This window comes from Antechinus flavipes, chromosome 5 (assembly GCF_016432865.1).
Source record: "Antechinus flavipes isolate AdamAnt ecotype Samford, QLD, Australia chromosome 5, AdamAnt_v2, whole genome shotgun sequence".
NCBI classification, from domain to species: domain Eukaryota; kingdom Metazoa; phylum Chordata; class Mammalia; order Dasyuromorphia; family Dasyuridae; genus Antechinus; species Antechinus flavipes.
This window is the reverse complement of record NC_067402.1, coordinates 197,775,713-197,797,932: the sequence shown is the minus strand read 5'-3', so window position 1 is coordinate 197,797,932 and position 22,220 is coordinate 197,775,713. Positions and strand designations below refer to the sequence as shown.

The 22,220-nt window shown below is 42.6% G+C and overlaps 2 protein-coding genes across 2 annotated transcripts in view; one reads left to right on the top strand and one right to left on the bottom strand.

Moving 5' to 3' along the window:
- Positions 1–22,220, top strand: part of CACNA2D4 (calcium voltage-gated channel auxiliary subunit alpha2delta 4) — a 160,362-nt gene that overhangs the window by 58,474 nt on the left and 79,668 nt on the right. The window contains exons 22-25 of the mRNA XM_051962435.1: positions 571–664; positions 2,496–2,591; positions 5,470–5,597; positions 10,734–10,796. Of these exons, the coding sequence (XP_051818395.1) occupies positions 571–664; positions 2,496–2,591; positions 5,470–5,597; positions 10,734–10,796 (381 nt within the window). The remainder of the gene's footprint in view (positions 1–570; positions 665–2,495; positions 2,592–5,469; positions 5,598–10,733; positions 10,797–22,220) is intronic.
- The window catches only part of LRTM2 (leucine rich repeats and transmembrane domains 2), a 20,402-nt gene continuing 13,935 nt past the window's right edge, over positions 15,754–22,220 (bottom strand). The window contains exons 4-5 of the mRNA XM_052001083.1: positions 21,405–21,995; positions 15,754–18,488 (exon numbers count right to left, since the gene is read on the bottom strand). Of these exons, the coding sequence (XP_051857043.1) occupies positions 18,037–18,488; positions 21,405–21,995 (1,043 nt within the window). The 3' untranslated portion in view covers positions 15,754–18,036. The remainder of the gene's footprint in view (positions 18,489–21,404; positions 21,996–22,220) is intronic.

The following is a 22,220-nucleotide window of genomic DNA, read 5'->3' as shown; positions in this document are numbered from 1 at the left end:
TCAACCAGTCAATGACTAGCGGTGCTAATTCTATCAAGGAAGAAATAAGTATTTCATAAAGGATTAAGATTTTATCTGTTCTTCCTTTAAGACATTAATGCCTTACTAAATCTGTTACCTCCTCTATCTGTCATTTCATCAAATGAGCAGGGGGGGGACATTGATTGATTAGGGATATCCTGATCAACACAACACTGTGAGATATACTATATGAAAAGTTCATTGGAATGGGTCTCAGAAATCCTGGTTTGCCATCTCTTTTCTGCTAGTGGTTTACTGCATAATCTTGGGCAAAGTTCTGCACCTACCTGGAGAAAATGACTATGTTTGACTTAATAATCTAAAGATTTTCTATTCTATTTTATTCTATTCTAGTAAAGTAGAATTGAGACTATTCTAGCCTAACCTAGCCATTCTGGTCTTTCTAAATTAAAGAAAAACCTCTGAAAGAGCAAAAGTATCTATGACTGGGCAGGGTGGGCGGGGTAGGGAGGATGGGCAAGATAGTGGATGAGAACAGAGAACAGAGTCTCCTTTTACTTTGTAAAATAGTGATTTTCCTTACTGTAGGTGATGAGGAACTGGTGCAAGAGGTCCTGTTTGATGCTGTGGTGACTGCTCCAATGGAAGCCTACTGGACAGCTTTGGCCCTTAACATATCTGAGTATGTCCTGAGAAGGGATGTGAAAACCCAAGCAAGAACTAGGGGATATTTCAGGCTTTCCCAACCTAGTATGCCTTAGATCAGGGCCTCCTACTCAACTAGTTACTCAGAAAATTACTCATATTTCCTAGTTTGTCCCCATCATGATTAATGATAAGGACAGTAGGGTGTGGAAATTTCCTCCATATTGCAGGTTGAGCAATTTTCTAGGATTTCTTGGCCAAAGTTCTCAGGAATAATCATTCATATCCTTTAACAATATAAAAAGTGTACATTGCCCTCCCCCATGTACCACATGTCCAACTCTTCTTTGGAATGATTCTATCTGGAAGTGATAAAAGATATGGACTGGGTCTCTGTGTCACTCCTCAATCAGTTGGTCACAGGACTCCAGAAAAGTAAATCTAAGCATTCTATAGAACTGTTTTCTAACAAATATGAAGGGTCTCTCTTCAATAAGTTGTAACTATGGTCTTTGTCACACCGTGGCATTCTGGGTTTCCTCAGAAAAATTTGATCATTTTGACCAGAAGAGTAAGATCTAAAGATGGTGTTTGCAAAAAAAAAAAAAAAAAAAAAGGAGAATGGTTATCAGGGGGGTGTGTGTGTGTGTGTGTGTGTGTGTGTGTGTGTGTGTGTGAAAGAGAGAGAGAGAGAGAGAGAGAGAGAGAGAGAGAGAGAGAGAGAGAGAGAGAGAAGGAGACAGAGAGAGACAGACAGATAGACAAACAGAAAGGGAGGGAGAGACCCACAGAGACACAGAGAGAGAGACAGAGAGATTAAAGCAGATAGACAGATGGCTGAATATAGAAAATAGGAGAGTAGAGAATCCCTCCTGGTTCACTCTGTATTACTTTCCCCAGTTTTCAAGCTGGTGGATTTTAATACACCTCATTACTGCAGATGATAATATATGGGGCTTCTTCACATTGAACAGCCTTCCCCATAAAATTGACTAAAGAGCATCCTCTTGTCCCAAGGGTAAGAAATGGGCCATGTTATTAGCCTTACAAGAAGTTCAATTACCAGCATCTTCACGATTTCATGCTATGGCAATATCACCTTTGAAACAGTCCTAAACATCCTAAACATGTAGGGTTCTAGTGGTAACAGATTCTTAAAGACAGCATCTTGGATGTTGATTTACTTGGATGCATCAGTTTAGATCCCGAAAGAGGTTGGCAAAATCTAAACAATATTTGGCTCTAGTCAAGAAAGAATGTTGATTAAAATTGGAAATAGTGGCTCTCAAACCTGGCACCATACTTCTTCCCTACAGGGATTGTTGTGGCAATGTGAGAAAAAATTAAAATTTTCCTTTTTTTACATTTTGGTCAAAGACCATCAAAACTTCTTCTACATATGTCCCAAAGTCATTGCCTCTTCATTTTTTCATTCCCTTAAGAGCTGGAATAGAGTATTCCTCAATGAATTCTCTTAATCACTATCCTTCAAGTCTCAAATCTTCAGGCGCCAAGTGAGCAGTATGTGAAGAGTAAGCTATGAAAGGAAATACAGAGAGTCACTGCTCTAGAAATCAGATTAAACAAGGAAGGGAAGGAATTTCATGGGAAAACCTGTATCTGCCTGAAGTGGCACTTTCAGTGAGTGGTTTGCAATGGCAACTTGATGGGAATGAATCTTCCCTAAATAGACTTCCCAGAAGTCACATTTGAGGACAAAGAGGAAAAAAGAAAAGACCCAGAAAAGCATTCACGCCTGTACCATTTTTTTTTTTCCTGGCCACTCTCATAAACCTAGGAAGCAACAGCAAAAATTTTGTCCCAATTTGAAGAGTTAACCTTTTTCCTTCCCTGGGTCTCTTCCTCAGCAAATCAGACGATGTAGTGGACATGGCCTTCCTGGGCACTCGAGCCGGCCTCATGAGAAGCAGCTTATTTGTGAGCCCTGAAAAAGTATCTAACAGGTGAGCTACGTTAACCAACCTCAGACTTCAGAGGTTTCCTACAGAAGAGACCTTGACTTCATTCCTAGATTAAGTAGTGGTGATAACGAAAAGTAGACTTTGATTCAGATCAGGATGAGAAGAGCACGGCCAGGAGAATGAATGAAAGCTTAAGAATCATACCACAGACAATCCTGGGAGGTGGCAGTGACAAGGAGAAAAAGGAATGAGGAAGATCATCTACTTTATGGAAACATTAAAGAGATTTTCCATTTTGGGTCTAAGTGTGTTTTCTTCAAAGTGACAAGCTATGCTTTAAGAAGCTGAGGGCTGTGCTTAAGGGACAAATAACAACCATATGTCCTGTTGATGTTCTAAACAAAATAACCAAAAATGAAAAAAGACTTTAATATTAGACTATGTGTCCCAGTTTTTGATTTGGAAAATATGGCCACCAAAGATGTAGGTCAAGGTCATCTACTTCATTATTATGAACTATTCCCAAGCCCTGGAAGAGGAAATTTCTGCCAAATCCTATGATATGAGCTTTCTGGAAATTTTTCCTTTAAGCCCCTTTCTCCTAAGATATATTTGGAGGTTGAGGAGTTCTTTCTCTGGTCTAGTAAACCTTTAAAGGATCCCAGAATCCCTCATCGGTGAAACATGTCGTGGGCTTAAGGATCACTGTCCTCCAAATGGCTTGAAGATTTAATAATGCTCCTGTCCCAGTGGCCTGCCATGCTGTTGTCATGGCAACGGGAAAGTCCAAGCCAAATTGTAAGAGTGCTGTGGAAAACAGCACCACCTGGTGTCTTTGCATCAGAAACCAAAGACCCATGAATTGTATCATAGGGAAAGAGTGGGAAGGGGGCCGTTAGGTCCATTTGCCACTCTTTTCCTTAATTCTTAACAATATACCCACCCTGTTTGACTTTTTAAATTAGGGTCCATTAGCTCTGAGGCTCCATTGCCAAGATTATACTAAGACCCCAAAGACAGAACTCATTCTCTCTTAGCAGAACTGATGAATCCTAGATAACCAGCTTTAGAGAAACACACTCACAACCTCACTTCTTCCCTCTATCTTGGTGAAAGATGATAACCAGTAGACAGGCTCCCTGTAGCCTAATTGGAAAGAAAGGGGATGAATAATGGAATGAGAACTTCTGGCGCATTCTCCTGAGAGTGGGCTGTTACCTCACTATTCCATTTTTGAAAATGAGTTCAGAAAGTCAACAACTGGTTTCTCTAGACCAAGAATCAGTATAGTCCCTAAACTCAATCCCCAAGAAAATTGATTAATTTGGTGATAACTGCTCCAACCCTAAGGCTCTCTTTCCCCTATCTCTAGCCCTTCCTTCCATCTGACTCATAGTGATAGATCCTAAGATTTGAGAACAGGAGAGATCTTATACATCATTTAATCCAAGTCCTTTCATTTTATGGATATAGAAGCTAAAGTGGTGAAGTGCTTTATCCTGGATTTCTTTCTATCTCTAATCCAACCAGGGAGGGCATTGAAAACTCCCTGAATAACAGAGGTTAGGCTGGAAAACTGCCTGGGATTTATAGATGCAATAAAGGGAGGTGCAGAAATTCTTGGTATTGTCAATTTTTTTTTGCCACCATTGCTGTTACAAGAAAGAATAAAATCTCAATTTTAAACTAACTATTCAACTAAGCTATTTCTGAAAAAACCTGGGCCCTTTCTACTATGTGAGTTAAGCATAAGCTCTCATATATCCATATGAGATATGGTAGATTAGTGGAGTATTCATAGACTTTTTTTTTTAATGTCATGTCAGCCTCCCTTTATCTCTGTACAAGGCTATTAGGTTAGCCTTCTTTGCTATCATTAGAATAGAATAGAATGTGGTAGAGATATCACTAGCACAGTATCTGATGAGATAAGCAGAGATAGATAAAACAGATGGGAGAAAGAGAGAGAATAGTTTTTTTTTAATTAATCACTATTTGAATTTATCATTTTCAGTGTTCTTCTCTAATAGCATTGAATATGTAATATCAAAATCAGACAATTCTATCCCAACTTTCTTTGACCAATCCATGTATGAAATATGAGAACTAGAAACCATGCCCTGTGAAAAAGTTTTTAAAAGCTGGCAATTGTTCAACCCAAAGAAAATGGGAAACGTGATATTATCTTTAAATATATGAAGGGTTATTTGAAATAGGAATTAGTTTGTTCTGCTTTGCCTCAAAGGGTAAAATAGTGAGTAGAATTCTGAAAGAGAAAGATTTCAGCTGTGTATAAGGGAAATCATTGTCTAAAAGTTGCACTGTCTGCTCAGGAGACAGTGGATTTTTCATCACTGGAGGTCTTTAATTAGAGACTAGATGACCACTTATCAGGATTATTGCAGAGGGGATTCTTATTCAGATAGCATCTGGAATCTAAAGTTGTTCTGTTTCCAGATTTTAGATTCTAAGCTTTCCAATTTAAAATTTTTACTCTAAAGAATCTTAACAAAAATTCATTAGAAGACCCCAATGAGACCCAATTAAGTCAATTCATCCTATGGGCATTTAAGGATAAAAATAGAACAATAAAAAAGATAAAAATTAAAAAAGATATGAAAAGATTGTTATAATGAACTGTTTTCTTCAAGTCTCAGCAAGTGCCTTACCTTTATCAAGAAATCTTTCTCTTTTCTTTGAGATTATTCTTAATTTATTTTGTATATCATTTGCATGTTATCTTCCTCATTAGATAATGAACAACCTGAGAGCAAGAACTATTTGGGAGGGGGAAAGTAGGGGAACAATTTGCCTTTCTTTGCACTCTCAGAATTTAGTAGGGTTTCTGGCACATAACAGATGTCAACTAATGAGAGTCTCACAGACTTCTGAAAACATGCTAAGTCTCTCTTCATTGCAGGAAGTTCCTGACCCTAGAAGACAAATCAAGCATCTTCACCATGGACCACTTCCCCCTTTGGTACCGGCAGGCTGCTGAGCAACCAGAAGATTCCTTTGTCTTCAGCGTCCCTTTTGGAGGGGAAGCAGGTAACTCAAATCCTATCACCGATGTTAGAGATGTGGCTGAGGGATTTCTTTCTTCTTTCTTACTCAATGCAAAAGTTAAGAAAGTTAAACTCTAAGTGAAAATCATCCAGCACTCTTGGGTCTTCTTCTCAACTCCCCTTTTGATACTTTGTGAGTTAGAGCAGATTATTCAATTCTGTAGCATGTATCTTTTATTATTTGTTACTGTTAAATCATATCAGCCATGTCTGGTTCTTGGAGTTTTTCTTGGCAAAGAAACTGGAGTGGTTTGCCATTTCTTCCTTCTGCTCATTGTACAAATGAGGAAACTGAAGCAAATAAAGTTAAGAAAGTGACTTGCCCGGAGTCACACAGCTGGGAAGTGTCTTGAAGCCAGATTTGAACTCAGGAAGATGAGTCTGCTGATTTCAGACCTGGTGTGCTATATAAACATTGCTCCAACTAGCTATCATAAAATGAGAACAGATAATTGTGCTCCCCTAGATCATAGGATCAAAGATTTAGAAATGGAAAAAAAAAAAAACTTAGAAGTCAATTAGTCTAACTTCCTCATTTTATAGAAGAAAAAGCTCAGGGAGGCTGAATAAATTAATTGCCCAAGATTACTTAGTCAATATGGGGTAGAGCCAAGATCTGAAGCCAGTTCTTCAAATCAAGAATTTTTTCCACAGCACCATCCTGCTGATTCCTAAAGAGGTCATTGGAAAGCCAGAGATCTTAGTAGAAAGATCAAAGAGACTGTGAGTTAGGACACTTGGATCTTAGTCCCAGCTCTGCAACTAATGAGCTCCAAAACCTTAGTTTCCTAGGCTAGTTTGATAACCCCAGTTTTCTCATTGGAAAACATTATGTTAAATTCAGTGATCTCTACCAACCCTGAAAATATGATCCTGTTAGTCTAATTGGTAAGTGAACTACCTACCCTAAGGAATATAAGGATCTCAGAAAATCCTATTGTCAGAGACAGAGTTGGTTCTTCATAAAGGCGGGTTCTTCATATGTCAGGAGTAGGGCAGTTTTGCCAGCCAGTAGACCACTAGTGCCCCCCTTAGCCTGGAGAAATGACTAAAATCAAAGAATTCCCACAATTAAAGTTGAAAGAAACTTCAAAGATCAATTCTAATCTTTTTCTATTATACATAAGGAAATTGAATCTATAGAGGGAAATTAAGGTCACATAGCTGCTTAATAGGGCTGAGCTTTTTCTGAGGACTCCTTAAAAATTACCAGCAGTGAGAATATTTCACCTATGTGAGATTTTTCTCTTCCTCTTTCTTCTCCTTCTCCTTCTTCTTCTTCTTTCTTCCTCTCTTTCTCTCTTTCTTCTTCTTCTTCTTCTTCTTCTCCTTCTCCTTCTCCTTCTCCTCCTCCTCCTCCTTTTCCTCCTCTTCTTCCTTTTCCTTCTCCTTCTCCTTCTCCTTCTCCTTCTCCTTCTCCTTCTCCTTCTCCTTCTTCTTCTTCTTCTTCTCCTCTTCCTCCTCCTCCTCCTCCTCCTCTTTCTTCTTCTTCTTCTTCTTCTTCTTCTTCTTCTTCTTCTTCTTCTTCTTCTCTTCTTCTTCTTCTTCTTCTTCCTCCTTCTCCTCCTCCTTCTCCTCCTCCTCCTCCCCTCCTCTTCCTCTTTCTTGTTTTCTCCTTCTCCTTTTCCTTCTTTTTCTTCTCCTTTTCTTTTTTCTTCTCCTTCTCCTTCTCTCTCTTTAGCTCCCCATTAATCACAGATGATCGAGATGTTGTTGGAATGAAGAAAAAGGCAATTAGGAATCAGTACTAAAGGGGGGGAGGCAGAGGGTAAGATTGAGGGAAGAGAGATAGAATTAGCTGAAAGAAGAAAAAGCTTTTGCATCCAATTTTATATCAGTGGATGAATAAAAGAAATTTTACACTCACTGTCAAAGTCAGGAACAAAGTCAGACAAAAACTTGATGCACCTTAGTTAGGGTCTTTCCTCCTACTCATCACTTTCACCGAGTTACTTTTCAAGTTACCCAAAGGGATGGCCAAATGCAAAATGCTCCAGGAAACAATACATTGAAGAGACCTAGCCTCAGAAAGGCTCCAGGTTGTCAAATGGGCTAACTCAGGAATCTGAGACAGCAAAAAATTTCTCAATCTCACTTAAAAAAATGTTTTCTAAATAAAAATGTTGGCTTAAGGAGAAGGTTGGAATTGTGTATCAAAGAAATGCATTCGAAAGGTTAGGAAAAGTAGGTCTAGAACTACTTTGTACCAGTGTGGTCCCCACATGAGCCCCTTGCTTCTGTCTATCCCAAATCTCTTCTGCCTCCAGATGTTCTGTGCCTAAGTCTCAATCCTCCTTCCCTTTGCCCTGCTCTACCCATCAAAATTAAGTCTAAGAGGTCAAATAAGTGGTGCAGTGGATAGAGCACCAGCCCTGGAGTCAGGAGGACCTGAATTCAAATCTGGCCTCAGACCCTTAATACTGCCTGGCTGTGTGACCCTGGGCAAGTCACTTAGCCCCAAATGCCTCAGGGGGAAAAAAGAAAAAAAAATTAAGGATAGGAACTGAGAACTCTTTCCCAACGACCTCCAAGTATTCTTGGTGATATTCTCGTGAGTGACAAGCAGAAGGTCTGCTCCTGACCCCCTGGGACAGTCTCCTACAGCATTGTGAAGGCATTATTAGGAAAAGGTGATTCAAATTAGTGTCACCCAGAAGTTCCCCTTACTCCTCCACTCCACCCCAGATGCTGTCCCTGAAACCAGCTCTCCACCTGCGCCTTGTCACCAGGACTCTGCCTGCTGACTGCCTGGGAAGCTTTTTGTGGCATTGAGGTAGGAGGGCAGGTGGGTGGGGAATTGAGCAGCAAGGAAAAGAGAGGGAGCCTGGCAACCCAAAAAATGGGCCAATGGGGAATGGCAAAGCTGAGAAGAAGAAATCAGCTCTCTCTTCACCCAGGGATCTGCATTTCTACTTACTCGGGCACACACAGGATCACTCTGGGACAATGGAAAGAGAGCTGGGTTCAAGGCACAGATCCTGACTCATCATTTTTTACCTTTGTAACTCTGGGCAAGTTGCTTTTCAAGCCTCAGTTTCTCTATCTGTAAAATGAGAGAACATGACTAGATAGCCATTAGAGCCTCTTCCAGATCAAAATTGGTGTACACTTACCCAGATACCCAAATGGTTATTGAATTGGATTGAAATCCAGAAGGGAGAAAGATGTCCACACTCAAAAGAAAAACTTCTCTGGGGGGCGTGGCCCCAGGGATGTAAGAAACATCCCCTGACGCTTTTCCACATCTAAACCATTGCTCTTTGCTGGGAGTGGAGGTGGGGAAAAGGGATTCTACCCTCATTGCACTATCTTTTGCTGTCGATGCAAATAGCCATATTAGGCCAAATGGCCCGGGCCCTGGAAGGGTCTTGTGGACACCAGCAGATCTTTTAGTCTCCCTCCTCACTCCTTGTCCCTTTCACCCAGAAAGTGTTAGCCGTGAAGCAGCATCAAGTACATCAATGTTTCGATGGTCACTTACACACCTTTGATACCTGAAAAATGATGGATCCTAGAAAAAGGACCTAGGCTCCCTAAGATCCTTAGATAGCATTTTTCTGGGAATTTCTTATCCTTTTCTCTTAGCATTTCCTAAATGGCAATGTCCCACATGTAGTTTGATGTGTAGAGCAGTCTACGGAACTCCAGGCACATGCCACCAGATTTCAAAGGCACCACTTTGGGGAAGCTGACCTTTGCAATTACTATGGAATGAACTCTCCATCAATACCAGCGTCCTGGGCAGAGGTCTTAACTGGGAGCTCCTAGAATCACAATGTTTTAGATTACAAAGCAGTCTCTAACTCATTACAGTATATTAACATTGACATGTTTATGCCACATTAAAGTTTTCAGAAAGCTTCATATGCTTTTTTGAGCCCTATAATCCTATAAAGTAAATTCTACAGCTATCATTATTCTCACTTTATAGATGAAGAAATTGGAATCTCAGAGAAGTTAAATGACTTGACTTATTTGTCTTACACAACTAGTAAATGCCAAGGACAGAATATGAACCCTGGACTTCCTGATCCCACCTTCTATTGCCTCCTCATTAGGTGGTACAATGGACAATAGTCGAGATATACCACAAATGTAGTAAAATAGCACTCCAAACTTCCTATGGGCCACATCCTAAAAATCATATTAAGCCTATAACAATCGATAATTTGAACCTGTTTGTTTCAGGCAAAAATTGATGCAATAAAATTTCCATACAACAAAAGAATCTTGGAGTTCATCATATTGAGATTTGACATTGAGATTATGAATTGCTCTGTAATGCCTGATGAAGACAACGGCTGATCCACACACAGATAATTTTCTGTGTTTTCTGTGGCAATGGAGAGCTCAAAGTTATGCCTTAATTTCTGCTTCCTTAGCAACTCACAGCTTAATAATAAACAAACATTAGGGAGAAAAACACAAAAAGTCCCTATTCCTCTCTACTAGGCTAGTAGAGAGCTATGGCATTAAGCTTCAAGTCAGGCTTGGTAGTCATGGCCATCATTTTCACTAATAAACATTCATTAAGGAATCACCAGTGTAGAATTCTGCACAACCTTCTTTAGGGCTGTTAAGACATGAACCTGTCAAGAGAGATCAGATCTGATTTCTTCCTACAGTTAGGACAGCATTATATAACACTTGCACTTGATTTTAAAGGGCAATTTACTAGTCCCTGGAATGGAGCCAGCAATCAGGCAGGCCCTATGCAGAGAAAGGATGACATCAAGAAACCTAAGATGTTGCTCTATTGAACTACAGGGATGATCAAGGAGGATGTGAATACTTTGAATTTAAAAACCTCGATGCTCAGGTGTAGCTAGGTGGAGAGTCCCAGTCCTGGAGTCAGGAGGACCTAAATTTAAATTTGGCCTAAGACACTTAACACTTATTGGCAAGTCATTGCCTTGTAAAAAAATGAAAACTCAGTGTTCCCCAAACCATCCCATATTGTCCCAATAAGGGTTTTAGATCCCAAACTTGAGCATTGCATTTATATTCATCACCGAAACACAAAAGGGAATGGGGGAAAGTAGCAAAAACTCTCTTAACCCTTTTTCCTCCATCTCGGTTGCTGAGATCTTGACCAAGAAATGGTTTTGTCTTTCCCCAGGATCCGTGACAGTGAGCACAGCTGTGGCTGTGACTGTGGACAAGAAAACAGCCATTGCTGCAGGTAGGAGCTGCCTTCATGAGGTCTAGAAGGGCAAGAGCTAAGCTCAACAAAGTGAGGGAGAGGGGGAGAGGGGCTTTGTATACAAGGGAGCTGGGAAGAGTCCACTGGGTCTACATTTTCTGACTGCAGTTTCTAATGTGAGAAAAGTCACCAGGCTCCTTAATGCAAGGGACTGAAATTTCCATATGGTACTTGATGGTATTTCCTCAAAATTCTTCTCCTAACCCCCTGCTCCATCCAGTCTTAGACTTGTGTCAGGAGAATACTACGGATATCTCTGCAGAATTCTGTTAGAGCATAGTATTGGGAACCAGGATACTGGGCCTCGATTCCCAACTCTTTGCCTGACAACCTGGCTGCAAATCATTTTTCTTTCTCCTTTTTTAGTTATCTAATGAGAGGCTCTTTGAGACAGGGAAAATAAATAAATAAAAAAGCATTTATTAAGCACGTAACATTTTCTATTGTGGTGCAGTTAGATGAAGCTACAATGGATAGAGGGCTGGGCCTGAAGTCAAACTCAACTTCTGGAGTCCAAATTCAGCCTCAGATACTTACTAGCTGTGTGACCCTTAAGCAAGTCACTTCACCCCGTCTGCCTCAGTTTCCTCATCTGTAAAATGAGCCAGAGAAGGAAATGGCAAACCACTCCAGTACTCTTGCCAAGAGAACCCCAAATGGGGTCACAAAGAGTTGAACACAACTGAACAACAGCAATGTTGAATTTTTCTGCTAAGTATTAGAGATACAAATTTTGAAAATAAAAACAAGATAGCCCCTTGTCTCAAGGAGCTCACATTCTAAGTAGGGGAAAAGAGAGAGGAGAGGAAAAGTTTGTAGCTGTAAGTCAAAAGGAAAGGCTCCTTGGTCCTTAGGGTTCAATGGCAAAGCACTTGCTGTGATGTTATTTCCATTAATAAAAACCACATCTGTGCCTGATGTCAAACTGTTTGGCAAGGATTTGGGTGGTAAATACTGTCGTTTCTGGGTCTTCGGTTGCTGGGGCTGCTGAGAAGGCAGGGCCTTAGCCCCTGCCAAACTGCCAGGTCTTGTCTCTATGAGAGTTAACTGAAAGGCTAGGCTTGGAGTAATAATGGTGGCCTGGGTCTTGCTATTCCCAGGGCTTGTGGGTTCAAGTCCTTGAGCTGCTTCCATCTAGGTCTGAATAGAGGTGATTAATTGTTTCCAGAACCAGAGAATCCTTGCAGTCAGAAGGGTTCTGCCCATTATTCAACCCAGCTCTCTTGTTTCTCAGGAGAAGGAAATCAAAGCCCATGAGGGCCAAGTAATGGCCACAATTACACGGTTGGTTGGTAATAGAATCAGTACTTGAAAATCCTGTGTCCTGAGCCCCAGCCTACTGCCCTGTCTATTCTACACCCATTAACTAATAGCTACCCTGCCTTATTTCTGAACTGTTTGAGCTGACAGTTCCTCTGTAAGGAAGAGTTGTTCTTCTGGAACTAGAAACAAACTAAAAAGGGCAATATGTGAGACAGCAAAGGCAGCCCAGACATAAACGGTTGGAGGCCAATCCCAGCCCTGTAAACTGAAGGCACTATTTAATCAGGTAGCCGGAATCTATCAATCTTTAGTTAGGGGTGCAAAGGGCTCCTCATCTTCCTCTATCATTTTACATTCTAGTTCCTTCCACCTGTTCCACCTGCTGTTTCACATTAAAACAAGTTTCTAAGGAAATACTTTAGGCCTTAGGAGAGCTCAATAGGAAGATGAGGGTCTTGCTACCTGAAGGTTGTAGCTGATCTGTGGCCTAAATCCTGGGAAAGGAAGTAAAATTACCCCCTACAACCCTCCAGCGTTTGTGGTTCTCTCTCTACTATTCTTTACTAACTGTAGAAGTGATATGCTAAGGTTATCCCAGCAGCCTCACCTTCTCTGATTTCATAGAGTGCTCTTAACTCCAGGACCTTTCAGAGACATTGGTTGAAGAGAGTGGAAATAGAGACTTTCCAAGAATTTGTGTGTCACAGTGAAGTTGGCTCACCTTCCTAAAGCAGAGGTATCTGTAGGGGATAGGTCAGGAGAGGCGAAGGATTAGCCAGCCTGCATGGCCAAGCTGGAGGGGTTCAGTATGAAGGAGACTTGAGAGTCATTCCTATAGTCCTGAGCACATTCAGAGTTGTGAGTTAAGGGAATAGAGAAAGATTAAATCATCTGAACCTAAAAATGAGATGCCAGAAGCCCTAGAAGCACTTCTTCTCATGAGTCATAATCTTGGGCTGCTGTCTATCCTGAGACATAAAGAAAGGATGGGATGGCACAGCACTACAGAGGATTGGAAGGTTGATTCAGTGTCTTGGTACTGTCCCTAACCTGTCCTTCCCCTAAGCCATCACACAATGAGCTCACCTGGATCCCAGGACAGAATTGGACCTCCAAGCACCATTGCCCTAGAGGCTGCCCTAACTCCCCTTTGTCTTCTGAGGTGCCTGAGGAGGAAAGGGTGTAGAGGAGGCAGTCCTCCAGGGTCAGGCTCCTGTGCTCTTCAAGTATTTGGTGATGCTTTATAACGCAGAACTGAAGGGGAGCCATGGGAGGTTGCCATGGAAACAGTGTCCCTGGTCCCTCTGGTCTGACTCACTGCAGACAATTGCTCTTGACTCTAGGGTTCCTGGATGTGACAAGAGAAGGATCATGTGCTGGGCTCTTTCAACTTATTTTTCCCCTGCTTCTTAAATTCTATCTTCCAGTCCATCTCGGCCTTCTTAGTTCCTTTGGCTTTGTTTGTTTATAGAGTATTTCAGGGATGGGAAGGGCAGCAGATCTGTGTGGGGTGGGAGGGGGCTCCAAGATCAAGGACAGTGGGGCATGCTTTGGGTGGAATTTCTGGGCTCAGGCACATCTATTTTCAATCTATCTCTTCCCTTTCTCTGAGTCCCGGTCTCCTCAGCTGTAAAAAGCTGAGAGGGATGGGAAGATTTGACCAAGTGATTTCTCAAGGCACTAGGTCCCCTGATCTCTAGTTCCACAGAATGACCCGATCCCCAGACAATGATATCACTCCAAAGTCCAGAGTGTAATAGCTACAGATATATTGTGTTATCACATGCATCCTACACTGTGGCTTCTGACAGTGTTGTTCAAAAGAAAAAACACTGGTCTTGGCACCTAAGACCCAAGTTTGAGTCTCAACTTTGACACTTAGTTTTGTGAGCTTGGGCAATGCCCTTAATCTTTCTATACCTCAGTTTCCTTATCTGCGACATGAGATAATAGCCTCTGAAGTGGCCTTCCATCACTAGGTCGTAATATTCACATTACCTCCTTTAGAGGGTTGTTATGAGAAGAAAATCAGGAAATTGGGGTCAGGAAATTGGGAATTTGAAAGTGCTACAGAAATGTGAGTCATTCTCCACAGGCAAATGAGCTGCACACACCTTGGGAATTATCCACATTTGGCCCCTGATTCTTGCTCCTCACACTCCCATGCAGCAATCCTCTGCCAAGTCTGAGGTTGTCTTTCTGCCTGGTCTGCTCACTGTGTACAACTTACGTAGATTTGTGGGATGTCTGGGAAGTAATAGTTTTACTTCTTCAGCAGAGCTCAGAGCAAGATGCCATCCAGAGTCGTCACTAAACAATAGGAGCAGGGAAAGCAAAGAACTCGTAGGTAACCTAGCTTTAAGAAATGGGACCGCTGGAATTCAACTCTGGATTGAGTTAAAATCTGTCCCATAATCATTGTTCTGGTTACTCAGTTCATGAAGAATCCTCTAGGAATAGGGCATTGGTGAAGTAGTCCCTTGCTCATTTTCCCTAGTCTGGGCTTTCATATGAAAGTTGCCCTTCTGGAACTAAAAACAAACAAACTTAAAAGGACAAGACATGAGACAGTAAAGGCAGCCCAGATATAAACAGTTGGAGGCCAATCCCAGCCCCTTAAGCCAAAGGCACTATTCAATCAGGTAACAGGATAATCTACCAATTGGGAAGGCTCATGTTCCTCCATCATCTTATATTCTAATTCCTTCCACTTTGTTGAACCCAGAACACAGCAAGCCTGCCCCTAATGTAAATCTCTAAAATTATAGATGTTTATATGTCCCACAATCACCTTTTCTTGCTGATTTTCCCCTAGTCCTCCAGGATCAGATGGCATCCATTTTTGTCTGCAGGCTCCCCCTAGGAAGAATAAAATTTGACCTGAGGCATCCCTTCCTAAAGGACATTTAGACCTGTCTTAAAAGTAACTCAAACCTATCAGAGGAAAGAAACACCCTAAGTAAATGAATGTCCTAAGAATCTATCAGATCTTAACTGCCAGGGTAAATTCAATTAAATTTCAGTATTCAGAGAGCTTTCTAGCCCTCCCAGCTCTATTTTTGTCAGTCCCTAAATCAACATCCACACCAGGAAACCCATTGCATAGCCCAAGAATACCATTTGTATTTGCAGAAAGGAGGAAAGAGCTATTTCTTTTTCTTTTTTTTCCTTTTTTTTCCTGAGGCAATTGGGGTTAAGTGACTTGCCCAGTTAGAAAGCCCAGAAAGAAATATTTCAAGGCTATCACCCCCAAATTCTATCAAGCCTGGGAACTGTTCACATCAACTTGCCTCTGCTACCTGTTCTAAAGCCCGAACTCTTCATTAAGCACTCCAGTAGAATGTAAGCTGCTGGAAGGCAGGGACTGTATTGTTTCTGGTCTTTGGGTTCCTTCTACTGAACACAAAACCTGAGAGTCTCAACAAACACTGAATACCCTAGTTGTGCTCCAGAATTGGAAATATGGTGAACCTTACGGTTTTAGGTATTCATTTGTCTCCTGTTTTGGTATGGTATACCTTAGTTACTACACCTAAATGCCCTGGGGGAAGTGAAGGAGCAGAAAAAAAATCAAGGAAGAAAAGGAAGAAGGTGGAGGAGACTGTGTTATATGTCTGTCACTCAGTCCTTCCAGATGCCACATTCTCTCCCAAGCCAATGACACTAAGAAGGCTATAGGAAAATACAGTCTTTATTGTTCTTCTGAAACAACAAACAAGAAATATAATTTTGCCTTTAAAAATCTCCTGCCTTATGCTGAAGACACCACCATTTTGAATCCCCTCCCCCACCCCTGCACCCCTATTAAAAACAATAATAACAACAATCAGGTCTACTGCCAGCCCATGAAGAAGAGGGAAGGCCCACCTACCCAAGTGAAGGGTTGACCTGTTGAGTTTATACCAGTGGTATCCACTCCCCAGCTTAACTGGGAGAAGCACCTTCTCAAAGATGTCTTCTCCACCATACCCATCTTACATCTCGTTGCTTTTTTCCCCCCAATGGTCTACATATGCAGAGTTGGGGGAGTGGATAAAAGGCAGCCAGGACCAGCCCAGTCTTACCCTTCCATCTCTTCCCCTCCCTCTTCTTGCCTGTGCTTTAGCTGGAGTTCTTCCTTTATTGTTCTCCTAAGACACCCCATTAGAACCAGAAACCAGTTGGGTGCCTTCCAGCCCCTCAGATATTCCTTGGGAAACCACTGATCTAAAAAGCTTAGATCAAGGTATTCCCAGGGCATGATGAAAAACATTACTTGCCATCAAATGCATGATGAGAAGGAAGAAGAAGAAAGGAGAGGAGGAAAACCAGGGAGAAATATTAGGGTTCCCACAATTCCTCCACAACCCTCCTCTTCCATTCCAACTCTACTCACACCTCTTAGTATGACATATATCTTATTTATCCCATTACTATTGGCTACATTTAGAATCCAAATCTGTAGGTTCCTGGCTCAGATTCTGGTCCTCAGTTTAGTTGTAATTAAAGACTCTGGGGAACAGGACCAAGCAGACGGATTTCCCAGTGGATCCATGCTTACCTATGCCTGGAATAGGAATGCACCCATCTCCAAGCACCAGAAGGGATCGGAAGGGGAATATCCCCTGGGGCACTCTGGCTGGCAGTGAGTTTCCGGGAGGAACATTATTCTCTCTGCCAGACACTCACTCTCCCAGGTCCATGCCCCTGCTTCCCCACCACCACCAAAAGGGTGTTCCCCAGGCCAAACAGCATTGTCCAAGGATGATCCAGACTAGTTTCCCTCCTCAGAATTCAGGCTCTAGAGGGAAAACTGGGTTGCCATATGCAGAAGTGAGTGTCCTAACTGTGACCTAGCAGCGCTGCTCCATGTGGGCTCTGAACTGAATAAGTATTCTGGGATGTGAGTCTGAGTTCCTAGTATTGCACCAGCCACAAGTACTACAGCTTTGAAGCCCTGGGGCAGGTGTCCCCAGAATATCCAACACGCTAGGTTCGAGCTGGTTACCATGGTGATAGGCAATCTGGTCCAGAAACAATACTTTATCCCACTTTAGCAGATATAGCAAAAGAATCCTTGTGCTGTTGGATTTGGGTTTCTCTCCCCCATTGGCTGTAGAAGGCTGCAGTAAGCAGGGATTCTACAGTTGAACAGCTGACTATCTGTTGTGGGGAAGTGACATCTCAGCTATAGGAAGATTCCGGGTGTCTGTCTCTGTGTGAATGTGTATGCATGAATCTGTCCTGTGTGGAGACTCCTAAATCAATACAGTTCTGTTGATATTGCTATGAGTACGTGAATTTGTCTTTGTGAATTCAGAGGCAGTGAGGGGAGGGAATGTTTGAAGATGGTGACCAGATTTAAGGGTCATAACTACATTTGCAGCATAAGAAATAGGTATAGACTCATTGTCGTATTCATAAGAGTAGGGTAGGTGTGTTCCTGTGGCTGTACCAGAGCCTAAAGATGGAATCAGTTTTATCTCTGCAGCCCTACAAGAAGGATTAGCAGAAAGTTTCCTCTGACCCCAGTTCCCATGACTCCATTCCTCCAGCATCTTCGAGAAAAAATGCTGGGAGAATCACAGCCATGGCTTCACCCGGAAGAGTGAGAGGAAGATAAAAACCCCATGGCCTCCCTTCTTCACCAGAAGCTTCCCCTCTGCCTGGATCTGGTCTTCTTAATCAGCCAGAACCTTTGGGAAATACCCACAAACTTCTGACGAGGGAGCAAGCCGGGAGAGTTTCCAGAGAAATCCCAAGGCTTCTTGTTTGGTCTCTGCCTGGAAGGGTGGAGGAGGAAGGTGGGACTGAGGCGAGCAGTGTTCTGTGATCAGACTGAGAGGGGAACCGAACCACAGAATCTCAGGGCGGAGAGGAAGGGGTGCCGGAGAGCTGCCTGTGACAGGGGCTTGCTAAAAGTCCCTGGCTTTCTTTCCCAGCCCTTCCTCCTGAGGCCAGATGGGGTGGGGAAGTCTCATGCCACAGAGGAGATCTGCTTCTGATCCTCCTGCTCCCCCTCCGGGTCACCCATCAGCGGCTGGCGCTTCTTCAGCTCCCGGTGGTACTTGGCCATGAGGGAGGCGTAAATGCATCCATAGGCAGCAGCCACAACCATCATGATACAGACAATGCCACAGACCACACCGGCAATGATGACAGTCCCGATGGCCCGACGGACGCTGACCGGCCGATACCGCTGTTTCTGGGGGCAGGCTGTGCTGGGCTCCGGTTCTGGCTCAGCCCCGGGCTTGGGTTTAACAGGGTCCAGGCTGGCCTTGGTACAGGGAGGCCCCGACACTTCCAAGCCGGCTGAGCTGCTCTCCCCCAGCTGAGAGCAATAGTTGAACATCTCCATGGGAACCATTCGCATGTCTTTCCCTCTCAGTTCTTTGGGCATCGTACAGGCCAGCTGGTCTAGGCGTCCCCCTGTGCCAAAGGGAGAGAAGAGAATTGGGTGCTCAGCTTTCCATGCCCAAGAAACCCCACTCCCTGCTCTGAAGTCCCCAGAGTGAGAGATCCAAGAGATACAACTGCTGATACAGTTGTAGCAGCACTGTAGCAGCCCTAGAAGAATCATCTTGGGAAGAGAAAACGGGTTAATCCAGACATGTTGAGAAAGTCATTTTGAGAGTCAGCTTGGGTTGGGCACCTCGCACTAGACTGCACATAAGGTAGAGGCTTAATAAATACTACTTGAATGAATGAAATTCCCACCCGAATCTTCCCTGATAGAAAAAGTCAGGTGGGCACTTCCTCCTTTGTCATCTCTTTTTCAAAGACTTTGCTTTTGCTGATGCCCTTTTTCCCACTGCTCATCTATTTTTGGCTTAATTTTTGCCTTTGACCTCCTGGGCACTATTCTCCTTGCAGTGATCTCATCTGTCAGGAAATACCTGCTGAAGTAAAAGGAAAGAGTCACTAAATAATGACATTTTCTGCACACTAACGCTTCCTGAGGATTTGAGAACAAGAAAGGAGCTTTCTAGCTTAGTTTCCTTCCCCTTACCCAAATTTATTCTTGTGACTCCACTAAAGTATTTCTGATTTTGCTTAGAATGGTTGCTTCCAAATGGGAGAAGTACCATTTTATTAGATAGCTGTGGATATCATCATCGATGGTGAGGTTTTTTGGCTTGGGACAGGAAGGGAGACTGGAACCAAGCCCTCTGGATTTCACTAAGGAAATTCCCTCTATGCATGTAGATCCTTAGCTGTTCTACAATTTAGTCTTAATTGTCTGAGGCATTATAAGGTTAATTGATTTGTCCAAGGTAACTCAGCCAGCCTATGTCAAAGGCAGGATGATGATTATAAAGACATTCAAAGGCTATAAATTAGGTGGGTAGAGGACAGTGTGGGTAGTGAGAATATCTGTCTGAATACTCCATGAGAGATGATCTAAAGCTGGATGGGATGGCAATTACAATGGATGACAAAATCAGGCTCCAAAAGGATCTTGATAGATACACAGAGGCACTGGTTAACTCTAATTCAATATAAAATATAATTCCATAGAGATAATGTAGAGACCTAGGCATGGGTACAAAAAATCAATTTCACAAATATAAGATGAAGAAGGTTTGCAAAGATAACAATAGTACTGAAAAGATCTGGGAATTTTAGTGGATTTAAATGTCAATATAAGTTAGCAATGGGATGTGACAGCCAAAAAGCCAGTTTGATCTTGGACTACATGAAGAAGGCTATAACTTTAAGAACAGGTAGGTGATAGTTCCTCTAAATCTGCTCTTATCAAACTTTGTCTGGAGCAGTTTTGTTCTCCATAGGCCAAATTCATTCAACTGATCCTTGTATCAGTTTAGTCAGGAAAAGAAAGGCTAGAGTGGGTGAGGTTGGGGAAGGGCATGATTGCTGTGTTCAAGTAAATAAGACAGGGAAAAGAGGAACCAGATTTGTTATATTTGGCCCAAGAGGACAGAACAGGAGCAAACAAGAAGGTGCAAAAGGGCTGACCCATTGTGAAAGGGGCTGTCTTTGAAGGTCTTCAAGTAAAGCTGGACAACCATTTATGAAAGATGTGATGGTGGAAATTCTTTTTGTGTATTGTTTGGACAAGATGGCTGCTGGGGCTTTTGAGACTCTCAGATTCTGTGATGTTAACATTTTCCAAAACTCTTCTTACTTCCAGTCAAATCCTAGATTTGAAAAATCTATACTTGCTTCCACCAAATACATGTGTCCTGGGCACTCCCTCCCTGAGCCCAGCTGCTAATGTTGTCTTAAACAATAGACACCATTCTTTCTCCAATTTCTGGTGTGAACTCCATTATAGCTTCTGTGAGTGGTTATGTAGTTCAAGATTCTAGTCCAAGGTAGGCCTGAACAAGTTTCCTGATTATTAAAATATAGATAGAATCTGCATATGTGATTTCACTGGTAGCAGGAACTTATTTCCCCTTTCTTTTAGATCATTTTGTAACATGTTAGAACTTTCTTTGGGAAGGATTGGTTTTTCCTTCCATTTCCTTCCTCTAAACTCAAAATATGGTAAAGGGATGAAAAGGAGATAAAATTCAAACCATTTCATTCCTTATTATGGATCTGATATAAAGTTATGTTGAGAAAGAAGGCTGCAACTGTTAGCAATGGCATTTAAATCCCTTTTTTCCTGTTGTTTTGGATAGCTGAAAACTGATGGAATTGTTTATAAGGTAGAGGCAGATTATCCTTCTTTGCCTCCCTTCTGCATTCCACCATAATTTTATCTCTTTTACTTGCATTACCTCCCTGGACAAAAATATCCTTCTCCCCCATAACTCTTACAGGTCATTTCCTCACTTCTCCCCCAAAGAGGACAATTGTTTTGGTATGTTTCCATAAAGTATGGAGAAAAGATTACACTGCCTCTAACTAGCTGTGTTCTTGGTCAAGTCACTTCCCCTCCCTGGAAACCTCAATTTCAAAGAGCCAGAAAAGATCTTTCTACACACTAAGCTGCCTCTGTACTCAGCTTCCTACCTCCACCTCTGACAAACATTCTTGTATAGGTAAAGTCAGGTTAAAATGAACTTCAGGGGAAACCTTCAGGAGGAATAAAAGTAACAAAACAGCAGCCTCAAATGGGTAAGGGAGAAAGGCAGAAGGGCAGTCCTACTCCTTTGTCTCGCTGATGTATGGCTGGGGAGGCGGACAAGGGGGTGGGGAGGTAAGAGAGGCTGATTGTATAGAGATGAGCCTTAGATCTTTTTTAGCACCAGCTGGCAAAACCACCTCCTCCCTGATGGCTGCTTTCCTGAGTAACTGAACCTAGTTCACGAGAGGGGAGCTGGAGACTGTGAAGTGAGTCCTGATTTGCTGTACCCTAAAAACAGCTCTGCTTACCACGATAGGAGAACCATTCCATCCAGTGCTTGAACTCTCGCAAGTTACAGTCACATTCCCAGGGATTGTCCCCAACCTGAAGCAACTGCAGGCTCACAAGGGGTTCAAATGTCACCCGATCGAGGTTTTGCAAGCGGTTGGACCGGAGCGAGAGAGAACGTAGTGCCAGGAGTCCATCAAAGACACCAGGGGGCAGTTGCGCCAAGCCATTGATGGACAGGTCCAGGTGTCGAAGGAGGGGTGCGTGCTGCAGGAGGTCCCTGTCCAGGGTCCTTATGCTGTTATTGCGAAGTTGGAGTTCAGTTAGGTTCACCAGGTCCCCAAATACAGCATGAGGCAGCTGGTCCAGGAAATTGTTGGACAGATCCAGCCTCTGAAGGCTTGACAGATTGGAGAAAACCCAACTAGGAAGAATGTTCAACTTGTTGTTCAAGAGTAAAAGGGTACGGGTAGCAGCAGGCACGTCTGGAGGCACTGTGGAGAGCCCCAAGCCACTGCAATCCACTTCCAAGCTTTGGCTGTCACATTTACAGGAGAAAGGGCAGGTGGGGAGAGTCTCTGCAGCATATAGGGAAATCCAGCAGGCAATCCCTAAAGAAAGGAGAGAAAAGCAGAGAAAATTGAAATTTCTAGAGAAAAACAGTGATGGAGAAAAGTAGAAAAGTGGAGTCAGAAATAGAAATAGAACCTGAAAACTACCTGGAAATGTTTCCCTCATTCACAGGCTCACTGCCCTTGGTGCTTCCTCTTGGCAATCCTAATTTGCAGCTTTTAAATGTGTCTTTCCAATTTACAAAGTACTTTATTCTCATTATT